The 19,648-nt window shown below is 48.2% G+C and overlaps 3 protein-coding genes across 4 annotated transcripts in view; 1 reads left to right on the top strand and 2 right to left on the bottom strand.

Annotated features, from left to right (window-relative positions):
- RPL13 (ribosomal protein L13) overlaps window positions 1–19,648 on the bottom strand; it is a 241,807-nt gene that overhangs the window by 160,240 nt on the left and 61,919 nt on the right. The gene's annotated exons all lie outside the window — the stretch shown is intronic.
- On the bottom strand, window positions 4,087–4,794 carry RGS9BP (regulator of G protein signaling 9 binding protein). The gene has a single exon (XM_054588977.1). The coding sequence runs from the start codon at window positions 4,792–4,794 to the stop codon at window positions 4,087–4,089; it is 708 nt and encodes a 235-aa protein (XP_054444952.1).
- The window catches only part of ANKRD27 (ankyrin repeat domain 27), a 55,654-nt gene continuing 41,884 nt past the window's right edge, over window positions 5,879–19,648 (top strand). For both annotated transcript variants that reach the window (XM_054588972.1, XM_054588973.1), the window contains exons 1-2: window positions 5,879–6,001; window positions 16,096–16,227. In XM_054588972.1, the coding sequence (XP_054444947.1) occupies window positions 16,126–16,227 (102 nt within the window). In that variant the 5' untranslated portion in view covers window positions 5,879–6,001; window positions 16,096–16,125. The remainder of the gene's footprint in view (window positions 6,002–16,095; window positions 16,228–19,648) is intronic.

Here is a 19,648-nt window from a genome sequence, read left to right as displayed (position 1 = left end):
TTGGAATCAGGTACACATCCGATTACACATGTAAGTAAATACCCAAGGATCTGCTGCTGGGGACCGTCCCGCCTGGTTTCACGGACTGTAGCTTCGCCGACAGGCGAGAGGGCCCCAAGGCTGGAGCTGAGCAAGGAGGCCTTGGGAAAATAGGCCACTGAAGAGACCAAACCTGTCCCCCTGCCTCCCTCACATCACCCTGCTTGGCCCCAGAGGATGGCTGGTTAGTCAATGATGGGTAAGACCCCTTGACGGCAGGGGCAAGCTAAGACAGTCACAGTCGCATAAGGGCCATCAGGGAAGGACTTGGGAGACATGGAGAAAAGGCAAAAGACCCTCATGCCTCGGCTTTGATATGGCCAGAGTCCTCATTCTATCTGAAAGAAGTCTCCTTATCTCTGGGCTGCTCTGCTCCACCTTCCTGGCTCAGGCTTGAAACAATAATGAGAGGCAGCCCTAAATTGGATTGGGTGGTTCCTGGGGGAAATCAAGCCTAGAAGTAAATTCCTTGGAGCATGCTTTGTTTTTCCCTCAAAGCTATTATAACCACTCACACTGGGAGGGAAATTTACATTGTTCACAGACCCTGACCCTAAACCATTTGGTGCTCCTATGTTTGCTCATCTCAGACCCATGTAAATTGGTGTGTTCCTGGCATTTGTTTTCTTCAAAACATCACCTATTCTCTGTAAACATTAGCATACTGATGTAATGAGACAACCTGTGCCTTCCTGCTACCTAGTCCCCACTGATAACCCTTTCAATAAAAGCCATTGGAAAGAGGGGCTTGGGGCATGCTCCACTAGAGGGAATCGCTACCCCCCTTTCCCTGGCAGACCGAGAAAGTGTCCGGAATGGCTTATTTTTATTTCCCCATCCATTATGACCCGGAGTGACTCTGGAGGACAAAGTCTGCCTCCATCTCAGATCTGTCAAGTGGATGGAAAGAGTGGCAGGAAAAAAAGTTGTCCCAATTGCTCTCTATGGATTAGATAATAATTTAATTATTTTTATTTTTAGAGAGGGGGAAGGGAGGTAGAGAGACATTGATGAGCAAAAGATACATCAATCAGTTGCCTCTCATGTGCCCCCAACTGGGGACCTGGCCGGCCATCCAGGCATGTACCCTGACTGGGAATCAAACCAGTGACCTTTCAGTTCACAGGCCAGTGCTCAATCCACTGAGCCGCACCAGCCAAGGCAATATATACAAACTCTAATGGGCTGTTTCTTTAACAGGTTCTGCTGAAATTTTTGTTTTTCCTTTTTTTTTTTTAAGTTTATTTACTGATTTGAGAGGGGGAGGTAGAGAAAGAGAGAGAGAGAGAGAGGGAGAGAACCTGTTGTTCCACTTATTTATTATGCATCACTGGTTGATTCCCTGTGCATGTGCCCTGACCACAGATCTAACCTGCAACCTTGGCATATCAGGACAATGTTCTAAATAACTGAGCTAACCAGCCAGGGCCTGAACAATTTCTTTTTCATGAACAAAACACCTTGATAAGAACAGAAGCCCTGGCCAGGTCGCTCAGTTGGTTAGATAATCATCCCAAAACACCAAGGTTTTATTCCTAGTCGGGGCACCTACCAATGAATGCCTAAATAAATGGAACAACAAATTGATCTTTTTCTCTCTCCCTTAACCCCTTTCTCTAAAGTCAATAAATTTAATTAAAAAGAATAGATAGCCACAGTTTTAGGGAGAGGAGAATCTATTCAGGGCTTGGTTTTTAGGGATATGTACCAGTACTGGGTCAAAAATGCCCCAGCTTCCTCTTCTCTGAGATGTGACTTCGGGGAGGTGACAGAGATTTCATGTCGTGTTGTACATGAGAAGAGGAAGAAGGGAGTGGGAAAACGTTCCATTCTGTTTTTGAAAGTACCCTGGCCATCGAGTGTGAAAGAATTTGACATGGGCTACTGTCAGATTCACCCAGACTGGATGAGGCAGGAGTTCCTTTTAATTAGGAGTTCCTTTTAATTTGCCACAAAATTTTCAATCAGCTTAAGACCTTGTGAGTCTTTTGAAACTGTTATCACAGATGCACACAAACCTTTCATACTCTAAGTTACTGGGACCTGTGCGCTAAGGAAGAGTGCGGGTGGGCCGGGCGGGAAGTCACCCCTCGTGAGGACCGGCTGCCCCAGCAGCGCTCCTGCTGATATCTGCTTCTGCCCCTTGGCCCTCCAAGTTGCCCTTGTGAAAAACGGCCAGTTTCCTCCTCCTGGTTCCTCGTCTCACTTTGGGGGTTAAAAAAGAAAAAAAAAATTCTTGCCAGTTTTCAGCCAAACCAAAGCCTCCAAGTTACATTCCAAATTATTACCTTTATGGAGTTAAATGCATCTTTTTTTCTCAAAAGATGCTCTCTCTACAACAGGTAGGAGGTGGCAGCCTTGCTCAGGCAAATTCCAGCCTGAGACCCAGGGTGTTTTCTACATTTCCTTATTTATTGACCAAAAGAAGCAAGGGCCACCCTGGCCAGGTAGCTCAGTTGATTAGAGCATTGTCTCATCAAGGTTATGGGTTTGATCTCCGGTCAGGGCACATACAAGAAGCAACCAATAAATGCATAAATACGTGGAACAAATTGATGTCTTTCTCTCCCTCCCCCTCTCTAGAATCACTAAATAATATGTTTAAATTTTTTTTAAAGAAGCAAGGGCCACTTCTGTCATCTATACTTAACGGTTTTGGTAGTTTTTGCTATGACCTTCTGCCTTCAAGATCAATTTTAAAAACAGATGCAGATATATATTTAGTAACCAAAGTATCTAAGTAAAGACTATGTTTGACTCATTGGCACATATAAATTTGTGGCCAAATGCCCTTTAAGAAAAAACCCCAGCTTGGATACTACACAATGTAGTTATGTGATTTTTCTTTAAAATGATTGTTACTTTTAAAATGCTTCTTAAACTTAATTCCAAGTTAAAGGTGTTAACAGTCTAACCCAGTCTTGGCTAATTGGCTCAAATAATCCAAGTGATGCCGCTATGTGCCAGTGATGCCGCTATGTGCCAGTGATGCCATCAGGGGGCAGTGTTGGGGTCAGATCGCTGAGCAGCTCCTTCCCAAGCTAACTCTCCTACCGGCTGGCAAGTAAATTCCAAGGGATAGATACGATTAAGGGCTTCAAAGAGGATTCCCTAGCCCTCCCCCAAAGGAGGATCAAAAACTGGTCTAGTTCTGGAACAAAAATGAGCCAAAGCAAAGCATAAAGCCTCTGTTTACATAATAACATGCGGCCCTTCCCGAAGCTTGCACCGCTCCCCAGCTGGCAGGGAGAGCCCTTTTAAATAGGCAGTGTTCGAAGTGGCTCCAATCCCCTGAAGGCAGGTTCTATGGCCCTTCTCTGGTTTCCCAAGCAGAACCAGACCTTGCGCGGGAGGACAAGACCCCAAACCTCTTCTGATTTGGTGACGAATGGGTAAACTCTGTCAAGAAGCCCAATAGTGAGCTATCGGGAAAGCATTTTGCATGATCTTCTTTACATGAAATGGAAATTTGCACTCTCCTAAATTTAGGCCCCAAAGGATTAAGGTAATAATTTTAAAAAACAAACAAACAAAAACCTGCTTATATCTTGCTGCAATCTGCCTCTCATTCAGGAGACCCCCTTACCCCCAGCAAAGCAGTTACACTTCATCTCATCGACCCCGTTATCAAACTGCCCTATGCAGAGAGTGGGAGTCGCCAGCAGGGATGATGGCACCAAGCCTGGGCTCGGTCTAAACATGCCCCAGCAGCACACGCGGTAGCCCATTAACTCAGAGGAATCTAGGGTCACTGTGGACGGTTTTCTATTAATAGGGGATAAAGCTATAAAGCTTCTGCAGACATTAGCGGTAATGCCCTGCCGGCCTTCACAAAATTAACTCCTCCCCGCCCAGCCAGAGGGAACCACGTTCTGATGGCAAATGTGTGCTTGAAACATTCGTGTACACACATGGAGTTTTAGAACCGCTCCCCTTAAACATTCCGAATTCCTCCCATCCTGAGTCCCGGCGGTAGAGGTCATTCCGGGAGAGGGGCGTCTCCGGGGAAGGAAGGAGTAGTGGCGGTGGGGGGCCGCCGGGTGTCGGTCAGCTCAGCTTCGCCACGCACACCACCAGGGCCACAGCCGCCAGCAGCACGGCGCTGAAAACCGTGGCAGCCAGGGCTTTGCTCCGGTCGCAGGGCCCTGTGCGCTCTTCTACGGACACAAAGCCCGCCGTGGAGGCGCCAGCACTAGACATAAGCTCAGCACCCGCCGCCTGCCGGGCCTCCACTGTCCAGCGGGGCACATTGACCTTCATCTCCATGTTGTGGATCATCTTGCCCACCTGAAGGATCTCCCGCTCCAGCTCGCGCAGATCTTCCACGTCGAGGTCCCGCTCCGCCTCGCGCGGCGGGTTGCGGAGGCTCAGGGCGCGCGCCGCTACACCAGTCGCACCGCCTGCCACACCCGTGCGCACAAGCGGCCGCCGCGGGGCGTGCAGTGGGAACGCGGTGCCCAGGGCCAGCGCGCGCCGCATGTCGGCTTCCAGCAGTTCCAGGCAGCCGGAGAAGGCCACCCAGAGGCGCTGGAACTCGGCACGCTCCTCGGCGCGCAAGCCCTTGTCTCGCAGTGCTGTCGTCAGGGGGGCGCCGGTAGCCACCGCCAGCTCCTGCGCCTTCTGACGCGTCTTCTGCAGCTCCTCACGCAGGTTCAGTGAGTCTGCCGAGCCACCGACGGTCAGCACCAGGTGGTGGTAGCATGCAGTTGCCTTGTTGAGCGCGTCCAGCAGCGCCTTGCACTCCTCCCTCGCCATGTCGGTGCGCTCCAGCACAACCGGGCCGCCTGCGCCCCTGTCGGCCTCACGCCCTCAGCGTGGCAGAATTCGTCCAACTTCGACCGCAGCCCCGGGTTGGGCCGCTGGCAGCCTCTTCATGGCCCAAGACTGGTCGCGCGCTGCAGCGCTGTCGACGGAGCCCACTCGGGACCCCGACGTGAGCCTCCGAGGACCGGGCGCGGAGAGGGAACCCCTTTAGCTACCTCCCGTTCTGTCGTTCATCCCCCCAGATACGTTTCGAGTCACACTCTGGGTCTCTTCACGGCCCTGGCCTCCACAGTGGCCCCGTGCGAAGCCTGGGTTGCAGTCCCCATCCTCCTCTGGTGCTGTCGCCAGGGCTGGCCCGCGAGCTGCGCGCTCCGCCTTAGCCGCTGCCAAGAGCGGCCGGATAGTGTTTCTAAGGATCCACCCACTCCCGCGCGTCCTCGTGGGGCGCTTCCATTCTCTGGACAAGGGATAGGCGGGGGCCCCCCACCCCCCGCGCAGGGAGGTCACGTGTAGGTCCCCCATCTCCGCCTCCTCCATACCCCATTGCAGTTCTGGAATATTAGCGCTCGACAGACCCAACCCTCGATTTTACGCATTAGGAAACTGAGGCCCAGGTAAAGAAAAGGCGGGGGACATAGGTCACTCGACATCCATGCAAGTGAGGCGACTAGAACCTAGGGACTATGACTTCCAGCCTCTGCCAGAGACGGGAGCGGTGTGCTTCGTAGGCCTGGGGACCTCCATCCTCCAAAGGTAGCAGTAAAGGGCGACCCATGGGGCACTATGGCGTCAGGGTCTCCCCATCTCGATCCAGTCCGCTTTCCAGAAACCATGCTTGGACCTCTTCCCTAGTGTCAAATCTGCTCCCGGCCCGCCCTCTCCCGTCCCGGGCACGCGCAGTCGGCAGCTGTAGGCTAGACCAACCTGAGTCGGAAGCGCTGTGCGCTGCCTGAGCCCCTCCCCCGGCTGGGAGGACCTAATGATTGCTCTGCGCTCACGTCAGTCTGGATAAGGACGGCCGCTCATTGGGCTGACTCGGGGCCTTGAGGTGCGTCTCCGCCCAACGGTGGAGTAAGAGGGTGGGTGGTGAAGTGGGGCCGCCCGCTGGGGTGGTGGGCCCTGAGGCTAGATCCCAGGGGCTGGGAGGTGTCGCCGCCGCTCCGGGAAGGGCAGAGAGTGAAACTATGTAGCCTTTTAAGTAAGTGTCCTTTTCTCCTGTCTGCTCCCGCGACTCCCTTCCTTCGGGACGGCTGCGCCTCGGGGCCCAGAGGCCGGGCGAGGCCCGGAGCGGAAAGGGGAGGTGCTCCTTCCTCTCTGCCGCTGGCGTCCCGCGGCGCCCCTGGCTGGGATGGTATCCCCCGGGCGACTCCCAGGGCCCGGCCCCGGGCCGGATGGACCGCCCCGCCTGCGCTCACCTGGCCCTATCTGCAGCTTGACTCGCTCGGCCTTTTCTTTCCGGGGTGGGGTGGGGAAGAATGTACCCTTTTTGACCGCCGCAGCTCCAGGACGGGTCCAGCGGGTCGGGAGTCTTCAGAGTTCAGAGTTGGGGGCAGTGGGTCGGACCGTCGCTCCTAGGCTGAGTGGCCTCCGGGGTTTGCTGGCAGCCTGGCCGTGAGGGTGAAGGGAAGGCTGTAGGTGGGGGTCCAACGCCTCAGGCCGGGCTCTTGTGGTCCCCAGGAGGACGATGACGAAGGCGCGGGGGAAGGAGTAGGGAATCCCTGCCGACCTGCCCACCTCTCGAGGGGCAATGTCCTCCTCGTCCTGCTAGGTAAAGATTACTCCAGGAAAACTCTTAAGCACCAAGAGATATCCGGGACTCTGGGTCTTTGTGGCCCTTGCTGGACCGGGAGCAAGTGTCAAGACTTCATTGAGGAGTTTGCCTGTTCAAGAAACGAGGGGTAGACTAAACTGGAAGGGGTACTGATTTACATAGCCAGTTGGAATTTTCCAAGTTTTTGGGTTTCCTGTAGAGAAAGGCCCCTACTTTAAGTAATGCACCATCACACTAGCGCTAGAAAAGAGTAGCAGATATTAGCGTTTCTAGCTCACCTGCCTGGTCCTGGCGTTGGCATTTTGGAGAGGGCTGGGCCTCAGCCCTTGCTTTCATTCAGCAGTCTGTCCTTTAATCCATTGATTCAGTGGCCTCTCCTGTCGAGGGCTCAGGTTCTCCGGGCCTTTGCGATTCTTTGCGGTGGAGGGTTTCAGCCACCCACCTATCAAATGGGTGCCTTGACACAGGAAGAGTAGTTTCTAGGACAAAATCATAGGAGGGAGAACCCATCTCTTTGGGGAGCTGTGTGGACAGCAGAGGGAGATGACGCTGCAGAGGTGAATGGGAGGCCAGAAGTGAGAGGCCCTTAGTGCCAAGCAGAGGAGTTGAGAGTTCATGCAGCAGGGAGTGAAAGTGAAGTCTTTGAGGAACCCAGCACAGACCTCAGTGTTGGAAAGATCACATTGTGGGTGAACGGGTTTGAGTGACATCAGGTGGCAGAGCCTGTAGGCTTCCAAGGGAGAAGCATAGTATGGGAGCAGGAATAGATACTTCTGACTAGCCCTAGTAGCAAGAAAGCAGTTAGGGCTGTGAAGTTAGACACTTTGGGTGAGCTCTCCTGACCTCGGCTTGTGTTGCTTAGGGAGTGAGCAGTTGTATCTGCATAGGGCCTGCCCTCAGGTCTTGATTGTGCCTCCTTGTGGCTCTTGGATTGTGTTGCGCTCAGGAGGGCAGCTGCTGGGTCTTTGTGGTTCACAGGGGTGTTAGTTCCGGGCTTTCCCTGTGTTTATGAATTTCCAGAATCAGGTTGGTGTTCAGTCGCTTTATCTTCTCCTAGAGGATTAGAGGAATGTAACAATGTGATGATAGATACCTGACGTAGAAAGGATTTACACCTGAAGAATCCAGACCTGGCTTGTCCTGAGGTTGCTTCCACATCTGAGGGACACTGAGAAACGACCCTGGGAGCTCCTGTCTTTCTGCCCAGCATTGGCAGGGAGGTGGGCGCTGGTGGTTCCACCTGTACCCCAGGAGCAGGGCGGCGGAGTGGCATTCTGTGGGACAGTTGTGCTCCTCCAAGCTTTCCTGCTCCCTTGGTGGTCACACCCCTTCCCAGCCATGAGGCCTTCTCTCCCTCTGTGACCCTCCACAGTCCAGCTGTCCCTGTGGTTAGCCAGCTCTCAGGACACTGTTTCCATCTTTTAGTCAGTGCCTACATGACTGCCTGGGGCCTGCATCCCCCCTGCTGCTGGATATGGGTAGTGGATTTCCAGCTTCAGTTAGAGATGCTCCCTCCCTGGGAGCTTGAGCTTCTTTTAACACCCCACTATTATTTTATTCAAATGGCAGAACAGTTACTACATGCCTACCGTGAGTCAGGCGGCCAGGTGCAAGCTGGGTGCTTCGACAAGGACCCTTGAGAAAAATATGTATGAGACCCATAGACATTATAGGCCAGAAGGACACAAGTGACCGTGACACCGCACATTATGTCGTCAGATTGCTTCCATTTGATATTAAACGTAAATGTATAGAAAGTTTTTCCTTTTTGCCTTTTCCTTCTGAATCACAAATTAAATTAGCTGGAGAATATTGCTCATCAGTTGGAAAATATGCCTAGTCAGGGTCCTTGGTCCTGTCCCTGGAAGGGTGGGAACAGCCACAGCAGTGAAATTGCAGCAGACAATGTATCTCTGGGAGGCGCAGACTTTCCTAGGCTGAATTCTGCTTCGCCAGGCGGCATGCTGTCACCCGTCAGTCCCTGACCAGCTAGAGCCACCCAGGCTCGCAAGACGGTTGAAGAGCACAAAACCACAAAATGAGCACATCGCCTCCTGAAAGGCCCGGTACTGGTTGGAGGCCTGGCCTGGCTGTCCTGATCATAGAGTAACTTTAGATAACTCACGTTCAGGGGTATTTGATCTCTGACTAACTTTACTAGATTTTCTGTAAATGATCCCATTATTTGAGCTTAGACAGGGGTGCAATTTTTTTACAGTAGTTTTATAAGACAGTTCACTGATCTTTTTAGTTTTACACGGAAAAAGTCAGTTTACTTTGCATATTTTAAAATATAAAACTAATTCTTGTAAGTAAACGCATCAGGGTCATATATATTATTTTTAAGCATTTACCCCTAGATAAGAATTCAACTCTGGCATTTAGCACCGGATAGTATGCGATTATTGCATAATTTTAACTCTAGGACAGAAAGGTTGAGAAGAGTACAGGAAATAGCTCTTTGAATCCCTACTCCTAGACAGAGGGCTCAGTCACTGGCGACCAGGAGGACTGATATTCAAGAGAAAGCAGATGATGTGGGACTGAAAAACAGTAAGCTCCATCCCCTTCACCAGCAGTACTTGCTAACAGTCTTGTATGTTTACACAGTGTATGCATTTGAATGGAATATTTTGATACGGGCGGAATTCGGGGGCTGCCTCCTACCTTGCTGCCCCTCTCCCACCTTCTCTGTTTGGATTCTTATTTCCCTGCATTCATCTTCTCATCTAGTAAAAAAAGTTTACTTGGGTTTTCTGTGCCCACAAGTACCTTTTCCTGTCTCCTGAACCTTTGGCCTTGCTCTGGTCCCTGCCAGGAGGCCCCCACTACTTCTCCCCTCTAAGCCCCGCCCTGCTGTTCCCATCTCTCTCTGGCCTTCACCTTTCCCAGCACTGTTCTGGGCTCTGGGTCTATTTTACTCTTCTGGTGCACATTCCTTGCCTAACAGCCAGGTTATTAGTTTCTCCCCCAAAGCCAGCACTTATCACCTTCATCTCAGGGGCAGAGGTGTTGGTATTTTGCCAGCATCTTGTCCAAAGAGCAGGAGTCTCCCTTCAGAGCTTTAGTCTGACCTTATCATATCCTGTTTCTCATGTGGTTTTTGTCCAAGGCATCTTTATTTTTGTACTCTGCTATGTAGAACCAACTGTGTTCTACAGCCTGGAAGAATTTTGTTTTTTTGTGACAATCTTGTGACAAAATTACATAATTCAGTTGTTCTGGTAGGGTCTCATAAAAGGATTATCTAGGCACTGGTAATAAATGAATCCAACAATTCAAATACCTAAATTGTTACAGAGCTATCTCTGGGGTCTAGGAAGGGATTATATGTAGCCGGTTTTCATTCGAGGCTCTTCTCCCTAAGCCGATTTGCAGGGAGCTCAGGGGCCTCCTTCAGACAGTCCCCAGGAGCTGCAGCCAAGGCAGCTCTAGCTGTACCACACAGGGGGTTCCATCTGGGGCCTATGTGGCTGGCTGGCTGGCTGGCTGTCAGGGGGTCTTTTCCTTTGGAGGAAGAGAAGTGTGCAATCGTTGCATCCGTGGCTCATGAAATAACCCCTAGTTCAGGTATATTTATTTTAATGAGGTGTAGTGGTTGTTACAGGGATGTGTGTTAGAATAAATTCTGACATCTGTGTAACCTTGAGTTAGCCAACAGAGCCTCAATTTCTTCATCTGCAGCATGGGGCTAATGATACCTATAGTTACTGTGACCATTAGTTATTGTTACCCATAGGTATCGGAAGCATTAAAATGGGATGAGGATGTATAGAAGTAACCACAGTGCCTGGACGAAGGATGCTCTCAAATGGTGGTTGTTTTTATCATTAACTGTAAGGGATAAGAGTCATAATATACTTACACATTCTGTTCTGGTGTTTTCCAAGGGAAGCATATTGGAATACTGTTATATAGTGAGAAAGTAATTCAGTTTTCACTCATATTTCATTCATGTGATTATATCAAGGATAAGTTTACTTAATGCTCCTTAATAGTTGCTGATTCTCTCTTTTTAATGAAGAGGCCACAGGCTCAAGCTCAGGACCTTTGTCAGGCATAGTATCTAGCAAGGTTTTAAATAATGTCATTGTTTTTAAAATTATCTTCTACTTATGGGAATTGATGTTGTTGTTGTTGTTTTTCAGTTAAGTAGTAGTAAGTTTTTTTATCCTCACCTAAGGACATGCTTATTGATTTTAGAGAGAGGGAAAGGGAGGAAGAGAGAGGGGGAGAGAAACATCTATTAGTTGCCCCTCACATGCGCCTCAACTGGGAACCAAACCGCAACCTGGGCACGTGCCCTGACTGGGAATCAAACCTGCAACCTTTTGGTTTACAAGACAACACTCCAACCAACTGATCCACACTGGCCAGGGTGTAATAAGATTTCTTTTTTAAAAAATTATAAAAGAGAGTAGTGCTTAAAGGAAAATGTCAATGATTAATAATAGAGCTATTATGTTACCGTGCAGGTCATTGATTGCACAGGTGCCCTTCCTGGGGAAGGGGGACTGTTGGCAAACTGGGACTGATATGTAGCCTATGAGCTTTTACCAAACCATGTGCCCTGGTGCAAGACTGTACCCCTTTCTACTCCTCACAAATGGACCATGTGGTCTACTAGTAGGTGGTGGTACGTTGGTACTCAGTATGGCAAAACTAATGAGGGTGGAATGTAAATGGGAATCCTGCAAGACAGATATTTGTATTCTCTGTTACACAGACTGAGATGGAGGCTCGGAGAGGTGCGGTGACATAGCTAGAACTCTGACTCCTTTTCTGTGCCCATTTTTTGTATTCCTCTCTGAGAGCCCAGCAAAACCACACTGACATGTGGTAAGAGTTACAGACCAGGACAATGGAGGCTCTGTTCACAAAAGGAGTAAATCTCTACAGAATACATAAATAATGTCTAATAAAAGTTGTACATGGTCTTTATAGAGATAATTTAATTGGATATAAAAGAAGATATACATGGAAAGACATACCATGTCCATAGATGATAGGATTATTATAAAGATGTTGACTCTGGTCCATGAATTCTGTACAGTTTCAATAAAAACCCTAACAGGATTTTTCATGGAATTGATAAGCAGATTCTAATTCATGTGACACTGAAAAGAACTGGGAACAACCAGGCAATTTTGGAGAACAAGAGCAGGGAGGCCTTTCTCTATGAAAAATCAAGGCAGAATATAAAGCTGTAGTCATATAAAATGTGGCCCTGCTCTGTCCAATACAATAGCCACTGGCCACATGTGGCTGTCAAGCACTTGAAATGTGGCTAGTATGAATTGAGAAGTATTATAAATGTAAAATACATTCCATATTTTGAAGGCTTATTAGGAGTAAAAAAAAAGAATGTAAAATATGCCATTAATAACTTTAAAATTGGCCCTGGCTGGTGTGACTCAGTGGATTGTGTGCTGGCTTGGGAACCAAAGGGTCGCCGGTTGAATTCCCAGTCAGGGCACATGGCTGAGTTGCTGGCCAGGTTCCCAGTGGGGGCATGTGATAGACAACCACACATTGGTCTTTCTTTCCCTCCCTTCCCTGCTCTCTAAAAATAAATAAAATCTTTTAAAAAAAACGTTAAAATATTGATCACATATTAAAAATGTAATATTTTGGTCATATTAGGATAAATAAAATATTAAAATTAATTTCCCCTTTTTCTTTTTTTTAAAGGTTTTATTTATTCTTCATTTTTTAGAGAGAGAAGAAGGTAAAAAGGAAGAGAAATATCAGTGTGTGAGAGAAACATTGATCGGTTGCCTCTGACATGCAACCCAGGCATGTGCCCTGACCAGGAATCAAACCAGCAACCTTTTGGTTCACAGTCTGGGGCTCAACACACTAAGCCACACCAGCCAGGGCCCCCCTTTTTCTTTACGTGGCTACTAAAAAAGTTTAAAATTGTATATGTAATTATGCATAATATGTATGTTATTATATTTTGTACATATATCTGTTGGGCAGCACTGGTCTGGACCATTGAAACAGAGCCTAGACACAGGCTAAAAGTATACAGGAACTTGGAGTATGACAAAGGTAGTATTATCAGCCAGTGTGAAAGGGATAGACTATTCAAAAAAACAATGATGGCTTATTGTTATGTCACCAGCCCCAAATTTATATCTAGAAGCCCTGTCCTTAATGTGATGGTATTTGGAGGTGGGGCATTGGGATCTAACTGGGGTTAGATTAGGGCATAAGGGTAAGGCCGTCATGATGGGATCTATGCTCTCATGAAAGTAGGAAGAGACGGGCGTACTCTGTCTCTGTCATGTGAGGATGCAATGAGAAGATCTACAGTCTAGGAAACAGACCCTCACCAAGAACCAAATCTGTTAGCACCTTAGCCTTGGACTTCCTAGCCACCAAAACTGCGAGAAATCAATGTTTGTCATTTAAGCCACTTAGCCTACAGTGTTCTGTCATAGCATCCCAAACAGACTAAGACAATTGGCCACATAGAAAAAAAATTAAAATAGATGCCCTATTTTTTGTAAAGATTTTATTTTTTAGAGAGAGGGGAAGGGAGGGAGAAAAACATCGATGTGTGAGAGATACATTGATTGGTTACCATTCACACACCCCCAACTGGGGACCTGGCCCACAACCCTGGCGTGTGCCCTGACTGGGAATCGGGCTGGCAACTGGTTTGCAGGCTGGTGCTCAATCCGCTGAGCCACACCAGCCAGGGCAGATGTCTTATTTATAACATATATACACATAAAGATGAATTGACAACCTAGAAATGAAAATTAAGATTCATAGAAGTTGTAGGGACTATTTTTACGGCCTTGGTGTTGGAAAGGATATGTTTCCAGTTATAGCCTTTTCTACATAACAAACCAGTCCAAAACTTAGTGGCTTAAAACTGCTACAGTTTATTACCTCCTTCCGTTCTGTGGGGTGGCAGGTGGTTCTTCTGTTAGTCTCACCTGTACTCACTCCCATGCCTGTATGCAGCTGGTGGGATGGCAGTACTGTCTGGACCACCTGGGCTTCTCTCTTTTTTGATGATCTTTCATCCCATGGGCTTCTTCGTAGCATAGCAATCTCAGGGCACCAAGAGAATGAGAGTGGAATCTGCAAAGCCTTTTGAGGCAGGCACTCAGAAGTCACAGATCATCTGTGACAGTATAGAGGGACCTGAAGAACAACATGCTAAAGGCACTAAGCCAGTCAGAGAAAAACAAACACCATATGATCTCACTCATGTGGAATCTAATGAACAAACTGAACTAACAAGGGAAACGGGGACAGACTCATAGATGGAGAGCAGGCTGACAGCCGGGTGGGAGGAGATCAGGCTGGAGGAATGGAGCAAAAAGGAAAAAGGACTTATGGACTTGGGCAACAGTGTGGTGATTGCTGGGGGGAGGGAGGTATAAGGGGAATGAATGGTACTGGAGTAAAATAAAATGAAGAGTAGATTTAAAAAAAAAATCAGAGCATCAATTCTGTTGGTTGGTTCAAGCAAACCATGGGCAGGCTGAGGTTCAAGGGGTGGAGAGGTAGACACCACTTTCTCATTGGGGGAATGGTTAATAAGTCACTTTGCAAAGGGACATGCCAGATGATAGAATCCCTAAAATCAAAAAAGCCCTGGTCATTAAGGTAAACGTTGATGGGTTCAACTACAGTAAAATCAAACACTTCAATTTCTGAAAACACCCATTGAAAAAGTGCAGACAAGTTGCAGGCTGGGAGAATATATTTGCAACATCTTTTAGTAACCAGATATATAAAGAACAATACACCATGAGAAAAAGGGTAATGACCCATTAGAAAAATGGGCAAAAGACATGAAAAGGTAATTTATAGAACATGAAATGATGGTCACCTTCATTAGAGAAGTGAAAATAAAAACAGTGAAATACTATTTTATATTCACAGACTGGTAGAAACAAGACAACCTGACAATACTAAGAAGTGTTGGTTAGGAGGCAACGTGAGGGTGGGAATGCTCGTGCACTTTTCAAGGAGGTAGAAAGCAACCCAGCATTGTCAGCATCTGGTGACAGTGCAGGTGGGTGCACCCGGCAGGCCTCCCAGGGACATTCCTAGATAATGTGCTTATAGGTATACAGTGTTCATTCCAGCACTGTTTGGAATACTGGAAATGTGAAAGCAATTTAAATACAGGATATCAGATAAATTGTGTTATGTTTACAGTAATAAGTGAATGAATGAGAGTACATAGATCAGCATGGATAGAACTTGCAAACAATGTTGATTGAAAAGGGTATGTTCTGCAATACCTATAGTGTGATACAATTTATATAAATTTTGAACCACATAAAACACTATTCTAGATTATTTATGAATGCATACGCATTAAAGGGATAGCAACGTGAGCAAGAAGGATATATAGCGGCCCCAGGACCTTGATTGTCTCTGGACAGGGAGGGGAGAACGGGGTCAGGGTGAGCACAGCAGGAGTCCCTGTCTGCTCTGATGTCTCTTTTAAAAGACAGTCTAAGGCGCCCAGGCTGGTGTGGCTCGGCTGGAGCATCATCCCGCACACCCGAACACCAAAATGCACACCAAAATGTTGGGGGTTCACCTTAGCCTGTGTGGCTCAGCTGGAGCAATGCCCATCGCCTAAGGACGCATCCGACCCCCAGTTCAGGGGCTGGTCCCTGGTCTGGGGGCATCCGGGAGACAACCAGTCAGTACTTCTCTCTTACATCGATGTGTTTCTCTCTACCTTCCTCTCTTCCCTCCACTCTTTCTAAAAGCAATGGGGAAAAAAAATTCTTGGGGTACTAAAAAAGTTGGGGGTTCAGTTCCCAGTCAGGGCACAGGCCTAGGTTTTGGGTTTTGATCCCTGGTTGGGGCGCCTATGGGAGGCAACGAGTTTATGTATCTCACTCACTTTGATGTTTCTGTCTCTCATCCTCTCTCTCTAAATTCAATAAACACATTTAAAAAAAAAGGAAAAGAAAATCTGAAGCAAATATGGCAAAGATGTTAAAAGTTGGTAATTCTGGGTGGTAGTTTATATTATTACTTTTTACTTTTCTGTTTACTTCAAATAGTTCATTAAAAACACTTTAACATATAGCAAGGACTCATGGACAAAACCAAAGGGGAACAGCTGAGGGAGGGAAGGAGGGAGGGGGCAAGGGAAAGTGGTGGGGGGGAGGCAGAGACAAATGTATTTAAAAAAAATAAAGAAAGAAATGCTTGGGGAAAAAAATAAAAATACTTTAAATTCTTTTAAGTGTCATAAATTTGGTCATGTAGGACGTTCTAAAAAGAACCATTTTCACATTTGCAATGACCTAGAGTCTAATTTTCTGAACATAACTTACACATTTAACCAGTAAAAAAAAAAAGTCATCCTAGAATTGGTGGGTTATCTATGATATTTCCTGCTGGAGAGTTAGGTCTGTAGAGGAGAATGCTACGTGTCAGGGATGGTCCGTAGAAATGGCCAGATCAAGACTCACATGTTACATAAATCTGAAAGTGGTCATTTACTGCTTTTTCCTCCCTTGTCGCAGGAGTCTCGCTTTGCCCCACCTGAAGTCCATATGGCTCTTTATGATGAAGATCTTCAGAAAAATCCTTTCTATCTGGCTCTTCAAAAGTGGCGTCCTGACTTGTGTAGCAAGGTGGCCGAAATCCATGGCATTGTAAGTGCATCATTCCAGAGGGTTGTCCTTTTCCACTAGTTGGGGACCAAGCAGTGCTGGCAAGGCCAGAAAGATAGTAAACTTTGGTTAAGTTTGGAGGCAGTCAGCTACGAACCCACTCTGTGTAGCAAGACCCAGACTGTGCTCGGTATGTGAATAAGTACCAGCCCAGGGTATAATCTTCTCTGAACTCTCAGCCCATGTTGATACAGTTCTCATGGTATTCATCTCCATTTCTTTTGTTTCCATGTCGATCATGAGGGCTTCTCAAGGGCAGAAGTCATATTCCTCCTCAGGGCCTCACGAGTCCTGGTGTGTGAGGTGGGTGCTCACTCCCAAACAATAAGAGCACATTCATATGTCACTTCAAAGACATTTCCTAAAGGGAAAGAACTGTGGTCAAAGAACTTTTATAATAGAGGCCACAACCTCAAAAGCCTTCAGAGGCAGCCAGGTAACAGGAATGCAAGAGGCGTGTGAGGGAAACGGCAGCCTGTCGGTGGGGCTGGCGCTGCCTGGTGAGAAGGCAGGCCCCACTCCGCGATCTCTCCAGTTCTGTGGTTGTCGTTTACAACCCACCAGGACACTGTGTGGGCACCTCTGTGCCAGCCTCTGCTTACGCAGCCTCCTGTCTTCTTTCTGTGTGGCGTCCTCTTCTCATACTGTGCTCTTGCTTTTCTTGCCGCGGGGTGTGACTATGCTCGGGTATGTCAGGAGGCCCAGATTTGAAACAAAGGAGAAGTCAGTTTAGCTCAATGATGTCGGGTTCTCAGCTGCCTCTCTGGAATATTGGAGCTGACTTTCACCCCACCCAGTCCATCCTTTATGCCCTCAGGAGCCTGATTTCTTGAAGTCCCTTCTGATTTTTATAATTGATTTTGTGATTCATACATTTTTCCCAGAATTTTTTTTACTCTGGATTTTAGAAGTCATAAAGTTCATTATAAAAAACAATTGAAGAAAACAACTGTTGCTAAAGAAGAAAAGAAAAATCTCATAAAAGCTCACCGAAGACATTCATTGTTATCTGTTATTTCATAGTATTTATTAAATGCTACTGTAGGCAAGGCAAATGTTTGATGCTGAAGATTCAGCAAAAATTATGACTATACATCACCATCTTTATCCTTGTGGAGCTTAAATTCTGGAGGGAGAGATGGTCATACCTGGTCAAATATATATGAATTACAGCTGTGGTGAGCGTCATAGAGAAAAAGTACAGGATGCAAAGCAATCATGCTAACTGGGAGGACTTGACCTAATTTGGGAAATATTTCCTTCCATCTTTGTTGTATGATATTTTTTAGATACTGTCTTGGTAACATATGTAACTTTCTCGTGCTTTTTTAAAAAGCCTCACTGCGGAACACTGTCACTCAGTACGCTCTGTGGGACCCGTCTTGCTCACCTCTGTGTGGTCAGCACTAGCACAGTTCCTTCACCCAGTTGGTGCTTTACCAACTCCAAGTAATAGAATCACACTTGAGCTCACTTCAGCAAAAGGGGAATTTTGAATAAGAACTTAGGCATCTTGGCCACCTGCCTCCCAGGTATGCTGAGGAACTGGAGATTTTTCTTAAACTGTCTCATCCCAAGTTCCCAGTGGTACCCTGGGCCGCTAACTCCAGCCCCTCCTGAAAGCCATGAGATGGACCAGGAGCTGCTTAGGGTGGCACACTGGGCAGCGGTGGGAGGGAACCGTCCTGCTCAGCCTGGTCAGACATTGTTGGCCAGCTTCTGCCCTGCCAGCCATGTGTGGGAACGCTCGCTTGTTCCCGTCTAATCCATACCAGTGCTCCATCCACATCTGTTGGTTGAATGAAAAGGTAGAGAATATTCCAGTCGCCTCTAGAAGAGCACTCATCCTTGCTGCCACCTCTAAAGGGCCCACGTGGCCTCAGCGGGTGCATGCTGAATTTTTTTCCGTGGGACTTGGCCACTGGGCCAAATTTGGCTGCCCTTGAATTGGCCCTGGGGATGAGTCCAGCACTGCGTTCTACAAAAACGTTAAATTGCCATTTTTACATGTGTGTCCCCCACAGTTCACTGCCCCTCATACCTCTCCCTGTAAGCGAAGCTCATGAGCCACCTTGACCTCAGCACAGCGTGTATGGCGGCCCATGGCGCAGCTTGGCTGCGACCCCCACCCGCCCCAGCCCCCCCTTGAGTCTTCCTTCCGTTGGAGCCTTCCTTTGATGGCGGTGCCTCCAGGTCCAGGCAGGCTCCTCCAGCCATCCCCTTGCTCCCGGTCCTGGACAGTGGAGGCTCTTTTCCTTTCGTTCCCCGTTTCCAGTCACAGGCTGTGGGACCCACACACTGCCTCTAGTAGCCACTCCTTTCCTTACAACCATCTAGCTAAGCACGCTCTGTGACTGCTGTAGCACGGCGGCGAGACGGGGCGCCACCGCAGGGAGCGCAGCTCATCCCAGCTCGTCCCAGGTCCCGGCAGCAACTGCCTCGGGTGGGCCGGGGGTAGGGGTCGCGGAGCGCGTCGCAGGGAGCTCCGTGCTCCCGGATCTGAGGGTTAGCGTCCGGGGCCAGCTGAGGAGGGAGCAGGGCCTTGAATCCCACAGAGCCCATCCCAGGGTTGTCATGGATGGGGGGAGTAAGCAAGAGTCGCAAACACTTCTCTGTTTGCCAGGAGAGGGGATGTGGCACATCCCCCCTAATGGGGAAGGCCCAGAGTAACCTTTGTTCGAAGGCTTTTATTGAAAAGGTTATCAGTGGGGCCAGGTAACAGGAAGGCACAGGTTGTCTCATTACATCAGTATGTTAATGTTCACAGAGAATGGGTGATGTTTTGAAGAAGACAAATGGCAGGAACACACTGATTTACATGGGTGTAAACAAGGAGACTAGTAAACAAGAGAGACAACTAAACATAGGAGCAGTTGTAAACATAGGAGTGCCTAAGGGTATAGGGTTAGAGTCTGTGAATAATGTAAATTTCCTTCCCAGCATGAACTGGGTAGAGCTTCTGAGGGTAGAACAAAGCACCATTTAAAGAATTTACTTTTAGGCCTGATTTCCCTGGGAACCGCCAGATCTGGTTTAGGACTGACTCCGGTATTGTATTGTTTCAAGCCTGAGCCAGGCGCGGGGAGGGAGCCACCAAGAGACAAGGAGACCTCTTTCAGATAGAATGAGGACTCCGGCCACGTCCAAGCCAAGCCGAGGGGTGCGGGCCTTTTAGGCCTTTCTCTGTGCCGCCCAATTTCTTGTCTGCTGCCAATACCTCAATCGATACCTGTCTTAGGTCGATATCTCGGCTCGAGATAACTTACCCGTCAGGGATTATCGACCATCGCATGGCAGAGCAGAAAGGCAGGAGCTACCCCCCTGCCAGTGGGGACAGGTTGTGCCTCCTCAGGAGCCTGTTTCTCTACAGCCTCCCTGATTATTTCCAGCCTTGGGGCCCTCC

The sequence above is a fragment of the Pteronotus mesoamericanus genome, unplaced genomic scaffold (assembly GCF_021234165.1).
Source record: "Pteronotus mesoamericanus isolate MK-2021 breed Mesoamerican mustached bat unplaced genomic scaffold, CSHL_Meso_final scaffold_165, whole genome shotgun sequence".
NCBI classification, from domain to species: domain Eukaryota; kingdom Metazoa; phylum Chordata; class Mammalia; order Chiroptera; family Mormoopidae; genus Pteronotus; species Pteronotus mesoamericanus.
Note: the sequence above shows the minus strand (reverse complement) of the source record. Positions and strands in the feature narration are given on the sequence as shown.